This window comes from Corvus moneduloides, chromosome 4, assembly GCF_009650955.1.
Source record: "Corvus moneduloides isolate bCorMon1 chromosome 4, bCorMon1.pri, whole genome shotgun sequence".
NCBI lineage: Eukaryota > Metazoa > Chordata > Aves > Passeriformes > Corvidae > Corvus > Corvus moneduloides.
Genome location: NC_045479.1, coordinates 21,694,573 through 21,711,516, shown reverse-complemented (window position 1 = coordinate 21,711,516; position 16,944 = coordinate 21,694,573). Strand labels below are relative to the sequence as shown.

Below are 16,944 nucleotides of genomic sequence, written 5' to 3'. Positions count from 1 at the left end.
GTTAATATTAGAAACTGCTTTTGGAAGCTATTCTCCACCATGATGGAAAGTGTAAGGCAGACACCGTTGAGATTAGAAGCCAGCCAAAATAATTAGCACCTGTGCGGGGTGCATTTTTCCTCTTCACATAGTCCCAAGTGGAAACCTTGTAAAATTGTTGACATTTTGACCCCTCTTAAATATGATGTCTTTGAGAGAATGAAAACCAAAAGGCCTCGCATAGTTTAAAGCAGTGGTCCCTGTTACCTTTCACTTTTTTGCTGCTTTCTGTGGAAGAATAAAACATAGATAAGTATCATGGATAAGGTCCATATCTGATATAAATCCTGATGCTTGCATTAAAGAAACTTAAACAAGAGCCAAGGATCAAGAAACAATTTTTTTTTTTCTTTTAAAGGTGGGTGGTTCTTTAGTGGAGAGTCCAAGATAAATTACTTTTGGAAGACATACTTGCTTTTAACAGGGCAAATAGTCAGCAAATTTCAGAAAACGTCCTCAGTTTTTATCCATAAAAACAAGCTTTGTGTGATCCTTTTTCCAAACATGCCTGCACACTGAGATCCAATGATTGGACCTCCTGCACAGGAACCCTGTACAGTCTATATTATTCTGTGATTCCTCTTCAGGACAGCTCACCCAAAGTCTAGTTCCTCTGGCGTTATGTAGAGTTGTGACACTCACAATTCTGTGTTTTGAGGCACTGACGTAGAATTTTATGTTCAGAAAGAATTAAGAGATGCATGACAGTCCAGGATGGATAATCAGATGATCATGAACTCCAGGTTTAATATGATTGACAAAATACTTTGTGTGATCATTGGGTGTACAACCAGAGTAATTTCAAGTATGAATACAGGAGATGCATTTGTTTGGTATGGGATGGAGGCTTTTGACTCCTGTCATACCTGATGTCTACACTGCCAGGTAACTTTGCTGCCCAGCTCATTCTTCGCTCTTGGCTCCCTGATTATCCACAGGGCACAGAAATTAGTTGGTACCCTGTCCTTCTCAGAAACAAACTGTCTTGTAAAAAAAAAAATAGTGTAATTTGTTGGTAGTTCACTACAGGAAGTATTTCTGGAAGGTAGCATGGATAGGACTACACTCCATTTGGCACCTCTTTCTAATGCTTAAAAGTGGCATCAGAAGGTTAATCTCCACAGGCCAAAGATAACCACTTACAAATCTGCAAAGTTCAGAGCTAATACTGGAAAATTTCCCATAAAGTTGGGGAAAATGGCTCCAGGAACTTATCTGGGAGCAAGTCAAAGGATAATTTGATCCTAGGTTATTCATATTTGGAGGAGAAAATAACATTTCTTAATAGAGGGCTTGCCAATTTAGCAAAGGTTCAGCAAGATCAAATGACTGAAAGTTCAAAGAGATGTTCAAATTAGAATAAGTGAAGTACCCTTCATCAGGGTAATTATGCATTGGAATAACTTATCAAAGTTTGTGGTAGATTATCCATTATTGTAAATTTTTAAATAAAGACTGAATGTTTTTCTAGAAGTTATGTTCTAGTAGACCCCAAACTGATTTTGAAAAATAATCGATGTTATGCAAGAGCCAAAAATTATCCTTTCTGACTTTATCACTTAAATTAGTATTTAACCAGGACTTTGTTTTCCTGTTGAAGCCACCTAAGCACCTAGGCAAATGAAACCACAGCTAATCTTGCATATAAGAACTTACTGCAATTTTAGCATTGAAGAGAGGAAAAGTTCTTTAAAACTTTGTAGAAATTTTCCACATTCACACTCCTCCCCCCTGCCCCCTCCCCACCCCCCCATATTACTTTTCTTTTTAAATCTCACATTTCAAAATGCTTTATGAAAAGATGGTTACCTGGCCATCTTTTAGCTAGTGTCCACTTTTGGCACCTTCATGATTCCTTTCAGACGTGTACAGAGATGCACATGGAGTAGTGTTGGGTGATCCTTGTGCATGGTAGTGGTGTGAGATGTCTTTGAGACAGATCTCTGCTTCATGTGGTCAGTGCCATTGTGCTATGGCATGTAAAGGCTGAAACCTCCCTCCTCCCTCCCTTTGCAGGTCTGAAGTTAGAATGTGTTATCTGAGGTTTAAAACTTCTCAGCAAAAGCTTTCCCAGTCTGTTGAATTTCAAGAGATTTTAATGATGTGCCTCTTACAGGGTTTTTTCCCTTCTTAGAAGCCATTTCCAAATGAGAAGTCCCTGGAATATTTCCATTTTGTCTGTAAAAAGTAGTCTCTCTACGCTATATACTCACACGGGTCACTGAGTGCAAAGGCTATAAGAAAACAGGAGCTTTTTGAAAGCCATGTAAGGAGCTTCACAGATGGTTTTGTCTCCTACAACTCTTTGCACAGGGTTTAGGAAACACAGGGTTCTGAGAAAAGTTGCTATCCTTAATGTCTTCCTTGATGCCCAAAGCAAGTACAGCAGCTGGGAATAACCCCTTGTTTCCCTTTTTTTTTTTTTTTTTTCCTAATATTTGTCTTTTTCCCAGCCATGTTGTTTTCCATGTTAGGCAAACCTTTTCAGCAATTTGGGCTGTTAAGTGTGTGAATTTGTACTGCTTGGGACTTCATATTGCTTGGGGTCTGTGTGATAGAAGGCCAAGTTCTTCAGGTCTAGAGATGGTTTTTCTGTGCTGACCTCTGAAAGGCCTTGTGGAATTGTTAGCTCTCTTCGAAACACTCTGGGAGATAAGAGGAGAGAGCATTACTTAGCAGGATGGTCTCTAAAGTAGCAGAGGTTTTTCTCCACAGACCTGCTAAAAGTCTTACAGCTCATGATTGCTCTCCTTCAGACCTTATAGACTCTGGAATCAAGGAAATTCTTCTGTAGCAGCTTTGGGGCTTTCAGAAAGTTGGAGAAATTCCCCCAGAAGTGGAAGTCATTAACGAGAAGATAGAAAGCACGTGTGTCTTCTTCCAAATTGCTCAGGAAAACCAGCATCTAAGCAGTAAAGAAACAGAAAACTGGGACATTCTGAGCTACAGTCAGCAACTCTATAATAAGAAGTTAGAACTGTGCTTGAGTAAAACATTCATCTTAATTCTGCCTAAGGAAAAATAGCATACTTGGGAAGAGGAGAATAAAGAAAGTAAAAGTCTTCTATTTCATTAAATGGTCATCAGGAAGTGTAAACCAAATGTTTATAATGCTTCAGGAGGAACCAGACTCCCAACAGAGTGACTGCACAACATTTCAAAATGCACTCTATGACAGCTTCACTTTTAATACATGTGCAGAGAAAACAAAGGCTATTGCATTCTGTCACCATGCCTGGAGGGACACACACTTTGTTTCAAAACAGCTTCTCAGCCCTGCTCAGTTTTCTTAGAGAAAAGTTCAAATGTGGAATCATCATTTATTCTCAATGAACACATTGTGCATCCCTGCAAGGTTTTATTCATTTGGGTTTTTAGATTGTGAAGAGCTTGTTTGAGAAAAAAAAGGCTGGTGCATATAAGTTCATGGTTAAATAATGTATCAGGATGCTCCAGATGCTAGAATGACAGTCCTCTGGTCATACCATGTTAAAAGCTATAGGCATATATGGCTTTATTGCATTAATGATATGGCTGGTCAAATGATGAGGAACAGATAGTCTGTAAACCAAGTGAAATAAATGCAGTGAATTTCATCCACACAGAGACTTAAAATGAAGATTTTATAATATGTGCAGTGGCTTGTTTTGGAATTATAGCTTTTATTTAATTTTTTAATCCTTAACTGCCATATGCTTGTGTTTTTCTGTTTGCTCTTGATACTCTGGGTGGAAAACAGAGGCCACAGTCAGTGATGTGGAGCTGTGGCTCAGTGGAATCCAAATGCAGTCCTTAACAATACTGGTCACTGGAGCCCTGATGCAGGAAAGGCACAGTCACAGTCCTAGCATTACACACTGGGGTCGCTTCCATTGATTTCAGATACAATAAAACAGAATTAAAAGAGGTTGCATAAGTATTTGCTAGAGTACTAAGCAGTCAGCACTAGCATGGAGCTTCTCCTGGGACAGCAGAGCTGCAAGTCCCTTCCGTTGCACCTAAAACTGAATTCAAATGTTTGGTGCCAAATCTGTTTCATGAAACGTGTTAGCTTACTGCCCTAAATTTCTGTGTCAGATATTTATTACAGCAAATCTCCATAATGCCAGGCCTGTTTAACATTATTTCTTACAGCATTTCAGTGGCTTGGTGTATGCTCTTTGGTGTGCTGCTTAGCTATTGCAAAATCCCACTCATTTTTTTAAAACTCACTATTGCTTTATGATATATTTTGAAGCGTGTCTTACGTGTCTGTTTTGGATATTATAATGATATCTGCTTCCTGTTTGTCTAGATGGTTCACTGTTGCAGGCTTAATTTCAAGAAGAATTTTTAAAAATCTGACAAGGATAGGCTCTGTAGGTGCTACTCCCAAAAAATGGCATTGCCTCAAAGGCTCACAAAAGCATCCTGTTCCACCCAAAAGGAACAGGCAAGATCATACAGAAAATGATTTCTTAGGAATTACATTTTCTTCCCCCACAGCACTGTTTTTTCAGGCACCTTAAAAGGCCCATTGTAATTAATTGCTTGAGTTTGAAAGCTTGTCCAGTTTCACTATAACTTCTCCAGGTAATTCTGTTCTGTCATAAGTACTGGTTTATTACTTTCAGCTCTGCTATATGTTCCTCTCTGAATTTCAGGAAAAGCCATAGTCTTTGTTCCTGAAGCAAAAGGTGGAGATGCTCAGTAGCATTCCAAGGGAAATTGCTGGTCTTTCTGCAGACTTCCAATTTACTATTCAGAAAAATGAAATAAAATATTTTGTTCTGGAGCAGATTAACCAAAAAAAACCCCCCACACCAAACAGAAACAGATTAATTTGTTGGCATGCCTAGAAGCATCTATGGAAACTGTTGCTTAGTGAAAGCATTGGAAGAACAAAAAAGTTGTTTTACATTGAATCCAAGAATTGGAAAAGGACAAAAAACTCAAGTGACTCCCAAAGTTTGATTAGACCCAGAAAGAAACATTTATTTTCCTTTTCAGATCTTGTAATAATTTTCAATAGGATTTTTAATTTGTATCAGTTTTGAGATGAAAATTATTTTACAGTTAGTTGAGTTTTAAAATGTACCAAAAAAAATTTACAGTGTTTCCCAACTGAAATATTTTAATACCAATATGTTAATTCAGATTTATTGCCATGTTTTATCCAATTTATTCACCAAATTACTTTTTTGGGGTCCTGGGGGAGTTTTTTTTTCCCTTTTGCTTTTGGAGCTGGGTTTTTCATGTGTGTCCTTAAGTGACATTTTTGAGAAACTGCTTTGTTTGTTTGTTTGCTTTCTTGTTTGTTTGTCTGTTTGAACAATTCAGAATCTGTCAAATTTTGGTAGTTCAAGCAAAATCTCATCAAGCAGCGGGAGAAAAATGCCATTCAAGTAATAACTAGACTGGGATGTGTTCCACATACTTAGTAATAAAGCATTCTTTCTCTTTGAGATATTTGAGATATTTACATCTCTGGATATGCCTGAACTATTTCCTCAGGACAAGGGAAATAGGGTGTTCTGTGGCTGATCATAATTTGTTTAATACTCATGAGATGTTTTTTCTGTTTGTTTGCTGCCAAGCTTTTCTTTTGTTTTTCTCAGGTAGGTTAGGGCAGGAAGATGCTGCACTTCTCGAAAGATCAGAAGTCCCACTGCCTGGGGCCAGATGTTAATAAAATATTCCTTTGATTTCTTGTTTTTCCTCCAGTCTCCTCTTCCCCCAGTACAGCAGATGAGAGTGAGTCCCTTTTCCCCTTATGTTCAGCTGTATGTCATCTTGAATTTAGTCTGAGATTTCAGTCAATTTGACTCAGAGGGAAGTGGATCCTGAGGCAAATATTTTCCTTTCCTTCTTTCAGACACTTTGCCTGCAAACTAATTGTGCAGATTGGAGTTAGTTGTGTTTGCTTTTGGCAACACAACAATATAGACGAGAACCTGAAGTTCACTGTTCTGAAAAAGAGTAATTTTTCCTCTGCATGAACTATTTAAAAGTTCCCCAAACACATGCTTTTGCTTTGCTTTTGGACTTAATAACACTAACTAGGGGAATAGTATTAAATTCTCCTCTTAGTAGAAATATCTTATTCCCACTAATACTAATGAGTAAATATTTAAACTTGCTATAAATATTCTCTAGTAGTTATTTTTATGGCAGCAGTAAATTAGAAGCCCAAATAGAAACTGTACAAAGGTGTTAAACTCAAGCCTGTAGGTGAATTAAAATAGAAATCATGTTGAAATTAGTTGTGACGCTGAAACATTAAAACCTTGTGAATATTTTCAATAGCCATGATTGCATTATAATTTAATACATCCTTTCTCACATATATTCCAGTTTTTCCACTCCATCTGCCTCTTTTCCTCAGCTGCTACCATGATAGCCCCTCAGGACAGCATAATCTTGTTAGCTGCAGTGCCATAATCTGCTGCTAGCATAAGAGTGGAAGTCAAAAAAAAATCAGGGAATACTGCACATATTAAAACATTTCCCCTTTTCCTCCTCAGACTGGAAGCATAGAGGAATTAAGAAAAATTGTTTTGTTGTCTATAAACTATAAAAACTATTCTATTACAGTTAACTGAATTTTACCATTATTCTTTATTTTTCTTAATAAAGAACCTTCTCAGTTGCATTTCACTGCAAAGCTGGCAGTTCTTGCCAGCTGGAAAAAATCCTTTGCCAGAGAGGAGATCTCCCACCCAGTTTATCGCTGCAGCACAAGGAACCTGCTTCATACTGGTGCAGAATTTCAGACAATGCATAATGTCTCTCTTAGAATCTAGTGCACGCACACTACGTGCTCCAAATAGGCTTCCCCTGTGCTGGAGAGAAGGCAAACACACTGGCATAAATAAACTGTAGCACGTTGTGACAATGCATCCCTTTCCAGTCCAACAGCTGGAAGCAGAAAGGTTGACTGAAGATGAAAGGGGATCCCTCCAGTAAAGGTTTCCAGCATCCTTGGGAACCAGATGGACTGAAATGGAAAACACAACTAAAATAGGCCACAAAATTCACTGCCAGGAGAGGTTTTCTTTTTATTCATAGCAGTGCCAGGTTTTACTAGAAAGAAGCTTGCCATGTCATAGAAACTAAATATGGGAAGGAACTGGAACCACCTTTGTCCTCTCCCAACCAGTTCAGCATTGTTCAGGTACATTTTCTAATCCTGGTGTAGTCTGATTTGGAAATACTCATGAAATAAAGTCTTTTATCTGCCATTTTTAGTTTATTTCACCGCAGCGGTTTTAGGAGAATTTTTCTTAAGCATTCACACTACATATCCTTTCTTTTTCTCATTACTTCTCGTTTTATCAACTTGGACTCCCTGAGGCAGCTTTTCCCAGTGCCTGCTTTTTGTCATTTCATATTCTTCTGTGTAGCTGCTATGGTTCTCTACAGTTGCCATGATATTTTTTTGTAAAACCTCTTGTTAAATGTCATTTGCAGATGTCATTACTGTTCTGTTTACTTCCCCCTTCCACTAATGAAGATATGAAACAACACAGAACCCATCATTGCTCTTACTAGGTAGTTTCTGTCAGCCTGCAAGGCTGCTGTTTATTGGTACTCCTCCTTTGTGGTCCTGCAGTCTGCATTCATTCCCCATGACAGCGCTCTTATCTAAGTCTTTCCAAATTCATTTTTCAAGCAGATTTTTCTAAGACACTGTAGGAAAGGTTTTGCTGATGTTTCAATCCGGCTTCATTGCTTCTGCTGTTTTCCTTTCTTGTACACCAGGAATTTTGGCCACACAAAAAGCAACAGAAATAACAATGCATGTTGAGGTACGTTTTTTCCAACTTAAAGTTTCCGATTTGAGGATCCTGTTCTGTGAACACTTGGTGCCTGAATGGCAGGCCCTCTCGGAGTCTAGGTTGTAACCAGCATTGATAATCTGTTCCTTGGAAAAGTTTCAAGGATGGCAATCAGATGTGTCAGGTAACTTGATGTCCTGTTTTAGCTGCTGAATCAGCACATGAGCAGGATGGCCCTTTGGCTGACATGTGACGTCATGGTTCTCTTGTTCTCTGCCCCATGTTTCCCTTCAGGGGTGATCTTGCTGCTGCTCGATAAGTTGCGGAAGATGAAGTGGGAGCAGATGTGGAGACTCACGGCGGAGCGAGAGCTAATGAGCATGCTGTCCACTTCACTGGCTGACCAGGTGAGTAGGACACTGCAGGGCTGTGGGACAGCCACTAAGCCATGGATTGAGGAAAGAAAGAAAGGGAAAGGGAATGAGATGTGGGAAAAGGCAGGGGAAAGCTGTTGTGCTTGTAGTCACCATTTGTTGAATTGTCCTGGGGAAAATGTGGAAGAGAATGAAGATTTAGTCACAAGGTTTCTCTTACTACACTGACATTTTTACCTCCTCTGGTCAGATGATTCATAAGAGAGACGAACGGGGTTTTCACACTTTCATTTTCTGTCCTCCCTTCTTCAACACAGAACTCTCCAGACACTAGAAGTCCAAATATACTGTGTCTTTTCCCACTGGTTATTGTCTAATCAGACTTTAGTTTTAAGAGTCTCCTGATATTTCTTTACTGTTTCTGGCAGATGAGTCCCAGTTGTCTTTTAATGTACTTCTTGCCACAACAGCCCTGTTAAGACAAAAGTGTTGCTGTCTCCCTGCCACAGATAGGAAACTGAGGCCAAGAGATGAAATAGTGTGCCTAAACACAGAAATACAGTTTTTCAATTTGTGCTTCTTGCCAGCTCTCAGTTTAAGCCCAGAAACCCTGTTAATGTAATACTAGACCTGAACCAATAATTCGTCCTCAACAACTTGAGCATGTTAACTCAATACAGCATCATATTCAGACGTTTGTTGTCCTTCTGAGCTACATCTGGCTGATGACCACTCACCACAAAGGAAGCACGCTCCTCCTTACTGTGCACATGGAGATGTGCACTTCGTATGGTGTCTTTGCAGGGTGATCCAAAAGCTCCTGGGGTTCATTAAGATGATTCCTGCAGCTTCACTGTGTTTTCAGTCACATCCTGAGTTGCTGTCTAATACCTGGATGGGAAAGAATTCTGCAAAGCAGAGAAAGGCTGCTTGTGTCTTCCCCTAATACCTTACCCTCAGATTGTCCTTGTTACTTACTTCTCCAGCAGAATGGCTGCTTAGGGGCAGAACACTTTCTGTCCCTCATGGTGTAGGCTGCTCTGCAGGTCTGTCCTACATGCCTTTTCCATAAAGTACCTGGAGTACTTGTTGCAAAAATAAAATGCTAGCTAAAATCACACCAAGTAATTCGCCTTGAAGCAGTGTAGCTGCCAGGATCACTTTCCTCCCCTTTATTAAAAAGTGGTGCAGTACTTAGTACCAGCAGGCACTGTGTTGTTTCCTGCCTGCTACTCTTCCTGGTTACTAGAAGAGGAACCACACCTCATGCCAGCAGTACAAGATAAATGTTTGAGAGCTTTGCTGGAGTCCCTTAGCTCTGTGTGTCAGGAGAGCTTGTTCCTCTTACCCAGATCTATATATCACCCCTTAGATTAATAGCACCCTCCACAGAAACAGAATTATGGAGAAAGGTTTACAGACTTCGTCTTGCCATCGCCATTGGAATTTCTGCCTGTGAGGGGGAGAGGGACAGTCATCTGGGGAAGGAGTTGAGATCACCTCACACATGGTAGAAACAACATACCCAAATGTTTCTCTGGTTTTTTTCTGCTAGGATATCTTCAATGCAGTCATCAAACAAAATCCCTTCCTTGTCTACCAGCTCCCATGTTTCTGGAATGTGCAGCTTTCTGATCACACCCGTTCCGAGCAGTGCTACAGAGATGTGTCTGACCTGAAGGTATGTTGCACAGGAGGCTGGATGAGTAGTGTCCTTTGGGACAGAGAGTGCAGGACTCCACTGTCAGAGAAAGATAAACTTCCTTAAGTGGGGGGGAAACTAACACATATAGTTTATAAGGACACCCAGACAGGGGAAGAAAATGTGACTTTGGCTTTGTGCATTTTGACTACTACTAGAAAATTCAAATATAGATGCTGCTTTGGGGTTTGGCAAGGTGTTAAAGAAGTGCTTTGCCTCTTACATTCTGTACCTGCCACCTGTGCCAATGCAGCTTACTGCTGAGTTTTTATTGCTGTCCCAGGTCTTAGCTCTTCCTAGACAAAGAATACAAAACCTGTCCTTTTTGTACTGGACAAGTTTGAAACTCTTTACTGAACATAATTTAATACAGTGAAATTCACAGAGAGGATTGGGCAGACCCTAGCTAGAAAAGCATTAGCAGAAATGTAAAGATCTTGCTCACTTCATATTTAGCCTTTGCATACACTTAACCCAATCATGTTGCCACTCATTTTTCCAGGATTTGTCCCAAAAAAAAAAGCTGAGTAAAAACCTGTTAATGAAATGAACCTATAGTGTCAGTTTAATAGCACATTTTTCACTATTAACAAGTAGAATATAAAAGCAGGATAAATTTTAACAGATATGGGTAAATGAACATCATTTGTGCTGTGGCCATTTTGAAAGACCGGACTCAAAGACTCAAATGTAGCATGCAGAGAGTTCAGAACTGAGGCTCGATTGAGCTTTGTCTGGGTGTGGAATAGGACTGTGCAGCAGTAGATTCCATCAGAACGTAGTAAATATTAGGTAGTTTTTGGTGATTGATTTTAAAACTCGGTTAAGGTTTGTATATTTGGATTTATGTTTTGAGAATGTAAATGGTGTTTTCAAAAAAAAGAGAAAGACACAAAACTGTGGAAGAGGTTGCAAGGGCCCTCTGGAGATCATCCAAACCCCACTTAATGCAGGACCAACACAGACCCGGTTGCTCAGTGCCTTGTGCAGATGAGTGTCAAATCTCCAAACACTGAGATTCCACATGCTCCCTGGCCCCATGTTCCAGAGTTTAGCCACCCTCTTTGTACAACATACATCCTAAATCTAACCAAGCTTTCCCTTGTAGCAATTTGTAGAGTAACAGCAGGAGTGTTCGGTATGAACACCAGATATTGGATGAATATAGAAAATCAATCACTCTCAACACACTGATTACAAATGCTGTGCTTCCAAGAGACCGAAGTTCTTCTACATGGGTTAACTGACCTGTCAAAACTGGTCAACATTGCTTGAATTTCTTATATAAAGTATTCACAACTGACTATTCAGGTGTGATCCATAGAAGACAGCTTTTAAAGTTAAATCACTATTCTGTCAGTTCACTAATCACTAAATGGTTTATGGTATCTGTTTGTAGGGAAGGATCAACACAGGCACTTTAAAAGCATCATAGTTTTATGACTTGTAACAAAGTGCCAGTAGAGATTTTAGCACTGCATTCATGTTGGGAATCATGTATGACAGCAATTGCAGGGCCTGAAACAAAAGGAAATATATAGAACAGAGAAAATGTTTCCTAAAAGATGAACTTCAGAAAAATATACCTCCCACCTGTGACATATCACGGTATTTTGCTGTAAATTAAAGGCTGAGATTAATTTATATAATTGAGACAGTCAGATTGGACGCAGCACAAGGTAAAGACACAGCCATTTACATGAGGCAAAGATACTGAAGCTGATAACAAGGATCAAGGGCTTGGTTCCGTTTCCTGAACACGTTTGAGTCACCATAGGGGCTCTCTGTTATCTCCATTATAGGACTGGCAGATAAAACACAGACCTACAGGAGAAGATACCCTTTTGGCAAGGCAGCTGGTGGGCAGGCAGGATAACTGTAAGGTGCTTTCAGTGTGCTGTACATCTGGATTTAGACAGCCAAAGTGTCATCCTTTTGAGGCTGGTGGAGCTCACCTCAGAGTAGACACCTGATCTTCCGACTCCAGTGACTGTATTAACTAATCTGCTTCAGATGTGGGACATCTAACTCACATATAACACCTACAAATAAGCATTTGATAGAAGTATGTTAAAAATAAATCCTTTCTTTTCAATTAACAAATTTACCTTTACAACTATAATTCAGGCTTGGTTGTTTATTGCTGTTTACGTGTCACACCATCAGTTCTATTACAGCACAGGCAGTGAAGTCTAAGATGTGTAATATTCTCCACTGATTTTCGGGTCTGAGGTATTTTAACTCAACAAGGGGCGCAGACACATAAGCAATTTCTTCAGCTAAGCTGGACTTATCCATGCTACTAAAATTACCCCCTGCATACTAAATCAGGCTGAAATTCTTTGCCTTGAAAGAGAGGCCAGAATCTTACCTCATGCACATAAAACCCCACGGTTTCAATAAAGCTTTTCCCATATTGAGCAGTTAAAGGACTGGCCCTCAGGCAGCACTGTTTAAACTTCGTCATACAATTAAAAAAAAAAAAATAAAGGCATAGACCAATTAAAGTTGTGAATTTGCATTATGAAAATTATCAAAATTCTAGTTCTGTAAAGAAACCAGCTGGTTTGGTATATGAGTCTCACAAAAAATTAACAAATGTCATTACTCCAAGTTAAAAATTCCACTCTTAAAATCACCAGAGTTAGTCAGTTCCATGGCATTTAATATAAATGGTAAAACACAACAGATTTGGCACATTCTGTATTTCATGGTAAGACTGGAATGAGAAACAAGGTAAAACAAACCTCCAGGGTAAGAGAGAAAGAAAGATTTTGAAGTTTGTACTGGGGGATAAAGAAGGATAGCATAGGACAGAAGGAAGTGAATGGAGAGATTTAAATTCAAAGGTAAAGCTGACCCAGTCAAATAGTCCTCAGCCAAATCAGAGTGCATTCCTCCTGTCAGACCGAAAAGGTGCTGATTTAATTCCATCTGGCCTCAAAGTCCATGGGAAGTGAGGATTTGTCATCCCTTATACACAGCATTGTGTCAAATAAACTTAGACCCCCAGGGCTGGCGGCTGTTCAGGGATATGTGTGTGTGTGTGTGTGTGTGTGTGTGTAGACACTTCTTTGCTGCTTTGTTCACATTTATGCAAGGTTTAGGGAGCAGTTGAATATTTCATATTGCCTGAAGAGTAATCACCTTTTTCTCTTTTCAGTCCTCATTAAGTTGCATCTCTATCCATTTTACTGATTTTTTTTATTTTTTGGTGGGGGACTGATCTGAAACTGAGGTTCGTTTGTGCATTGCTTTTCCTGGGTTAGCCCCTGCTTTTGAGTGCTTCTTGGTTAGTAGTTTGTTCCTGTCTGTAAGGAAACCTCAGTTACTATGATTTGGCACAAACCTAATGGCAGGAAAAGTACTATGAAAGAAGGTAATGAATTTTGATACCTTTGGCAATGAATCATGACCTCATTGAATGAGTCAGTCATGAAGTCTGGTTGTCAAGGATACAGGTGCTATTTACATACAGACAATCTGGTAATTCACAATCACAAAAATCAGATGCTGGACTCTTCAATGGAAATGTATCAAATTATTAGAATTTACACACACTCCAAAACAGAAAAAAATGCTTTACAACCTATTGATGGCTTTCCAAACTGTTTTTGAATACAGCTGGTACTAAATCAGCAGAAAGATAAATAATGAGCATCCTAAATTCCTCATTTGGAACTTGTGTTCTGTGATTCACTGTGTCCTCCCTGGGGATGTCCTCCACTCTGGGATGACTTTGTGAAATTGCTTACAGAAGTTTAAACAGCTTCTTTTCTGTAGCTGTAATACACCATTTCAGCTCTGCCTCAGACAGGACCTATTGCACCTCTTTGTGTTCCAGTCCCTGAGCCGCCCCGTGCTGTCCAAGCAGTTCAGCTCTGATCTGCAGCCCTTACGGCATTCTGCAGCCTTACCCCTTTTAATGTCAGCTAGAGGAAGAGCTGCAATGAGAGGAGTAAGGGCTCCTCGAGAGGGTTAAACAATACCCCTCCTTTGAGTGAGCATTGGAGTCAGTAAGGTGCTTCTGCCCTGCCAAACAGGGAACACCATGGGTTTAGAGGGGTGTTTTTGCAGGCAGGAGGCCTCTCATTAAACACTGGTATAGGAGTTGAAGGAAAAGAAGTTGAAGAATCCTTCTGAGGACAAATAAAGACCTTTGAGAAGTACAAGGCAGGGAGAGTGTGTCAGCTTACAGCAGTAAACCGGGGAGTAAAGTAATCCCTGGGAGCATGAACACCAAATCAGGCAGGGCAGGGACTTGAGGCCCCCATCCAAAAAGCACTGCCTGGACCTCAGGGTTGCTGGCTACTCCAACCTGAGTCTCTTCCACTTATGTAGTTTAGAAATATCACATTGAAATCTCCCTGTTGACATTTTTATGAAGTATACGAACTTTTCTGAGGAAATTGGTTCTTTTATTAAGCCATTCATTTCTGATAAAACAGTTTAAAAATAAAGTTTCCAGACATCTCTAATCATGGCATAAGATATACATGTGGTGTGTATTTGCAGTGTGATTTGGGACATATTTAAACTCGTAAAAAAAGCCTGTTGAGATGGCATTAAAGTGACATATATAGGTGGCTTTACTGTGCAGATTTGCCAAATGTTTAACTCCCACTGATTTCAGTGGGAAGTGTCTGGTTACCTAAACAAGGAGTCTGGTTTTTTAGCAGGAAAGCTTCCTGTTTACAAAATACCACTTGTTTACCTAAATTATGAAGTGCCCGCGGGCTTCATTAAGGATATCTGTTCAGTGCCTTGCAGAATTAAACATCTTTAAGCTTAAATTTAAGCTTAATTTATTCTCATTTCTTACCCTTCAGCCTGGAAAGCAGGTATATAATTATTCAGGATATCCTGTGCTCTCTGATTCTGGAAGGGCTGAAGCAGAGTGAGAAATTATCAAGATGTGTCTTTGGGTAAGAAAATGGAAGAGACTGTGTTTAAGGAAACATTTGGCCAAATGCTTGTTTTTAGAGAGAAAATGCTTCAGGGGGAAAAAAAAATGGTTAAAGGTACCTATGTTGTATTCAAGCTTATTGTTTAGTGGTTTGAGCATCATGTTTGAAATATTTAATCTCCCCAGAGATTGAATGCAGATAGTAATGTAAGGAGTTTGCTAGGATTTTTGTTTTCAGTGTATTTCCATCCAGATAATGGTTCTTACAGCCCTCCTAGACTCCCCCAGTATATACCATCCTCTCTTCCCTTCCATCTCAGATCCCACTGCCAGTCCACGAGGCTCCCACTGTGTCATCATTTGAGTGCCTTGGGTCAGAACCTGGGGAATAAATGGGAACTGTGGGTGCAGTTCTAGGCCACAGGTGTATGGCAGTGTGTTCTAGGCCACAGGTGTATGGCAGTGTTCCAGGAGGCTGGCTGTGTGTAATCAGGGAGTGGTAATGGTTGCTGCTTAACTAGGGTGGTATTAACAGAAATGTGGATAGTGCCAAATTGCTTAATGACGACTAACCAAGTGTTAAATAGATGTGGAATTTTAAGTTCTGATCTTTCAGTACTTTAATTGCTAAATGAATATTAAGGAAGTGTGTTTTTTCTTAGTTGTCAGGAGGCTGTGATCAAGAGTGGGAAGGATCCATAGGTCGACCTGAAGGCTAGCAGTGTTCCTGAGGTGTCCACCCAGATAATGGCACTGGAATTTTATACTTCTAGCTGCAGTTTCGTCTGTAAGCCAGCAGAGCTTTGGAATAGGTTAGAAGCTAGAAGAAGAAATAAACACAGTATTAAGGTGCTATTCAGCCTTGGAACGGGGATGCTGGAGTAATGAGACTCAATTTCTAGATTCACTTTCTGTTTTTAATGTGGAGATAAGAGTCTTCAAACGACGTGATTTTTTTTTTTTTCCTTCTGATTTCCCTGTAGTGTCTTGCCAACTGATCTTTTTTATTTCTCCAATCAACTTACTGTTGTGCACAATAAAGTCTCTAATGTGGTGGCCATAGCTTTACCTGTGCAGTCTTTATCATGTACCTCACTGATGCCCATGGCAGTCTGTACAAGAGTGTCTTGGCCTGCACAAATTCTGCTGTAGCTGGTGGTGCAATAGACCATACCAGACAGCCAGAACTGAATGTGAGTTTGTGGGCTGACATAAAAAAGAATATGGTCTTTGGATGTAGTGTTGCATATTGATGGTTAAGAGTCTTGTTGCTTTTTTAACTTGTTGCTCTTTTTTATGCTTTCATATATCACATAGTATTTATCTGTTACATTTGTAAAGCAGCCTGCTTTTTTGCTAGACCTGTTTTGTGGTTTTTCTACCTCCGGTCATCCAGATGGTTGCATGGTTTCTTGATGTTCTTTAGCACATCATTTTAGCACACATTAGCATGTGCTGTCCTTCTTGATTAAAAAATCAGCTTTTTTGGATAGTTGTCAGCTCCATTCAGCTTTGTGCAGTTCACTCCAGGCTCCCCTGACATCAGTGTACATACAGCATCCTGACACGTTTCAAATCTGATCAGATCTGAACCACCAGCTAAGCCCTTGACGCTTACCAGCTTCTACACACACAACAGATCCTGAAGCACGGCAGCAAAGAGCCTCTACACTGACAGCTGCAGCTGTCTGGGTTTGAAATCATCTCCCACACAACTGGCTAGAGATATCAGCAAATGCCCCCTGGCTGTGATGTGACACCGTGTGTGTTGATGGGAAGTTCCTGCAGTACCAAGGAGCCTGTCCTGTAAGAGTTTCTGAGGTTATCATCATTAGCCATGTCTGTGTTCATGGTCCCCAGGTCTCTGAGTGCTCAGCAGCACTGGGATGCTTGTGAAGATGAGGATGCTCATGAGTATCCAAAAGGAAACCTCAAATGAAGTGTAGGAGCAGTATGGAGAGCTCACAAAAGGTTTTTCTTAACAAGTATTTTTTGTCCCAGTTGCTGGCTTCTTAGCTTTCTTTGATTCACTCTTAAATAAGTAGAAGTTCCCAGCAGACAGTTTCCATTCTATGCCTTCCTGTGAAACTGCATGCTGGTACCCTGTAAAACTGTTAAATAGCCCTTTAGGCTCCTTCAGCCCTGTGGTTCTGTTACACGTGCCCA

General features: G+C 40.0%; 1 protein-coding gene across 3 annotated transcripts in view; it reads left to right on the top strand.

Moving 5' to 3' along the window:
* The window catches only part of LARGE1 (LARGE xylosyl- and glucuronyltransferase 1), a 274,450-nt gene that overhangs the window by 216,681 nt on the left and 40,825 nt on the right, over positions 1-16,944 (top strand). For all 3 annotated transcript variants that reach the window (XM_032105181.1, XM_032105182.1, XM_032105183.1), the window contains 2 exons: positions 8,091-8,203; positions 9,726-9,851. In XM_032105181.1, coding sequence (XP_031961072.1) covers positions 8,091-8,203; positions 9,726-9,851 — 239 coding nt within the window. The remainder of the gene's footprint in view (positions 1-8,090; positions 8,204-9,725; positions 9,852-16,944) is intronic.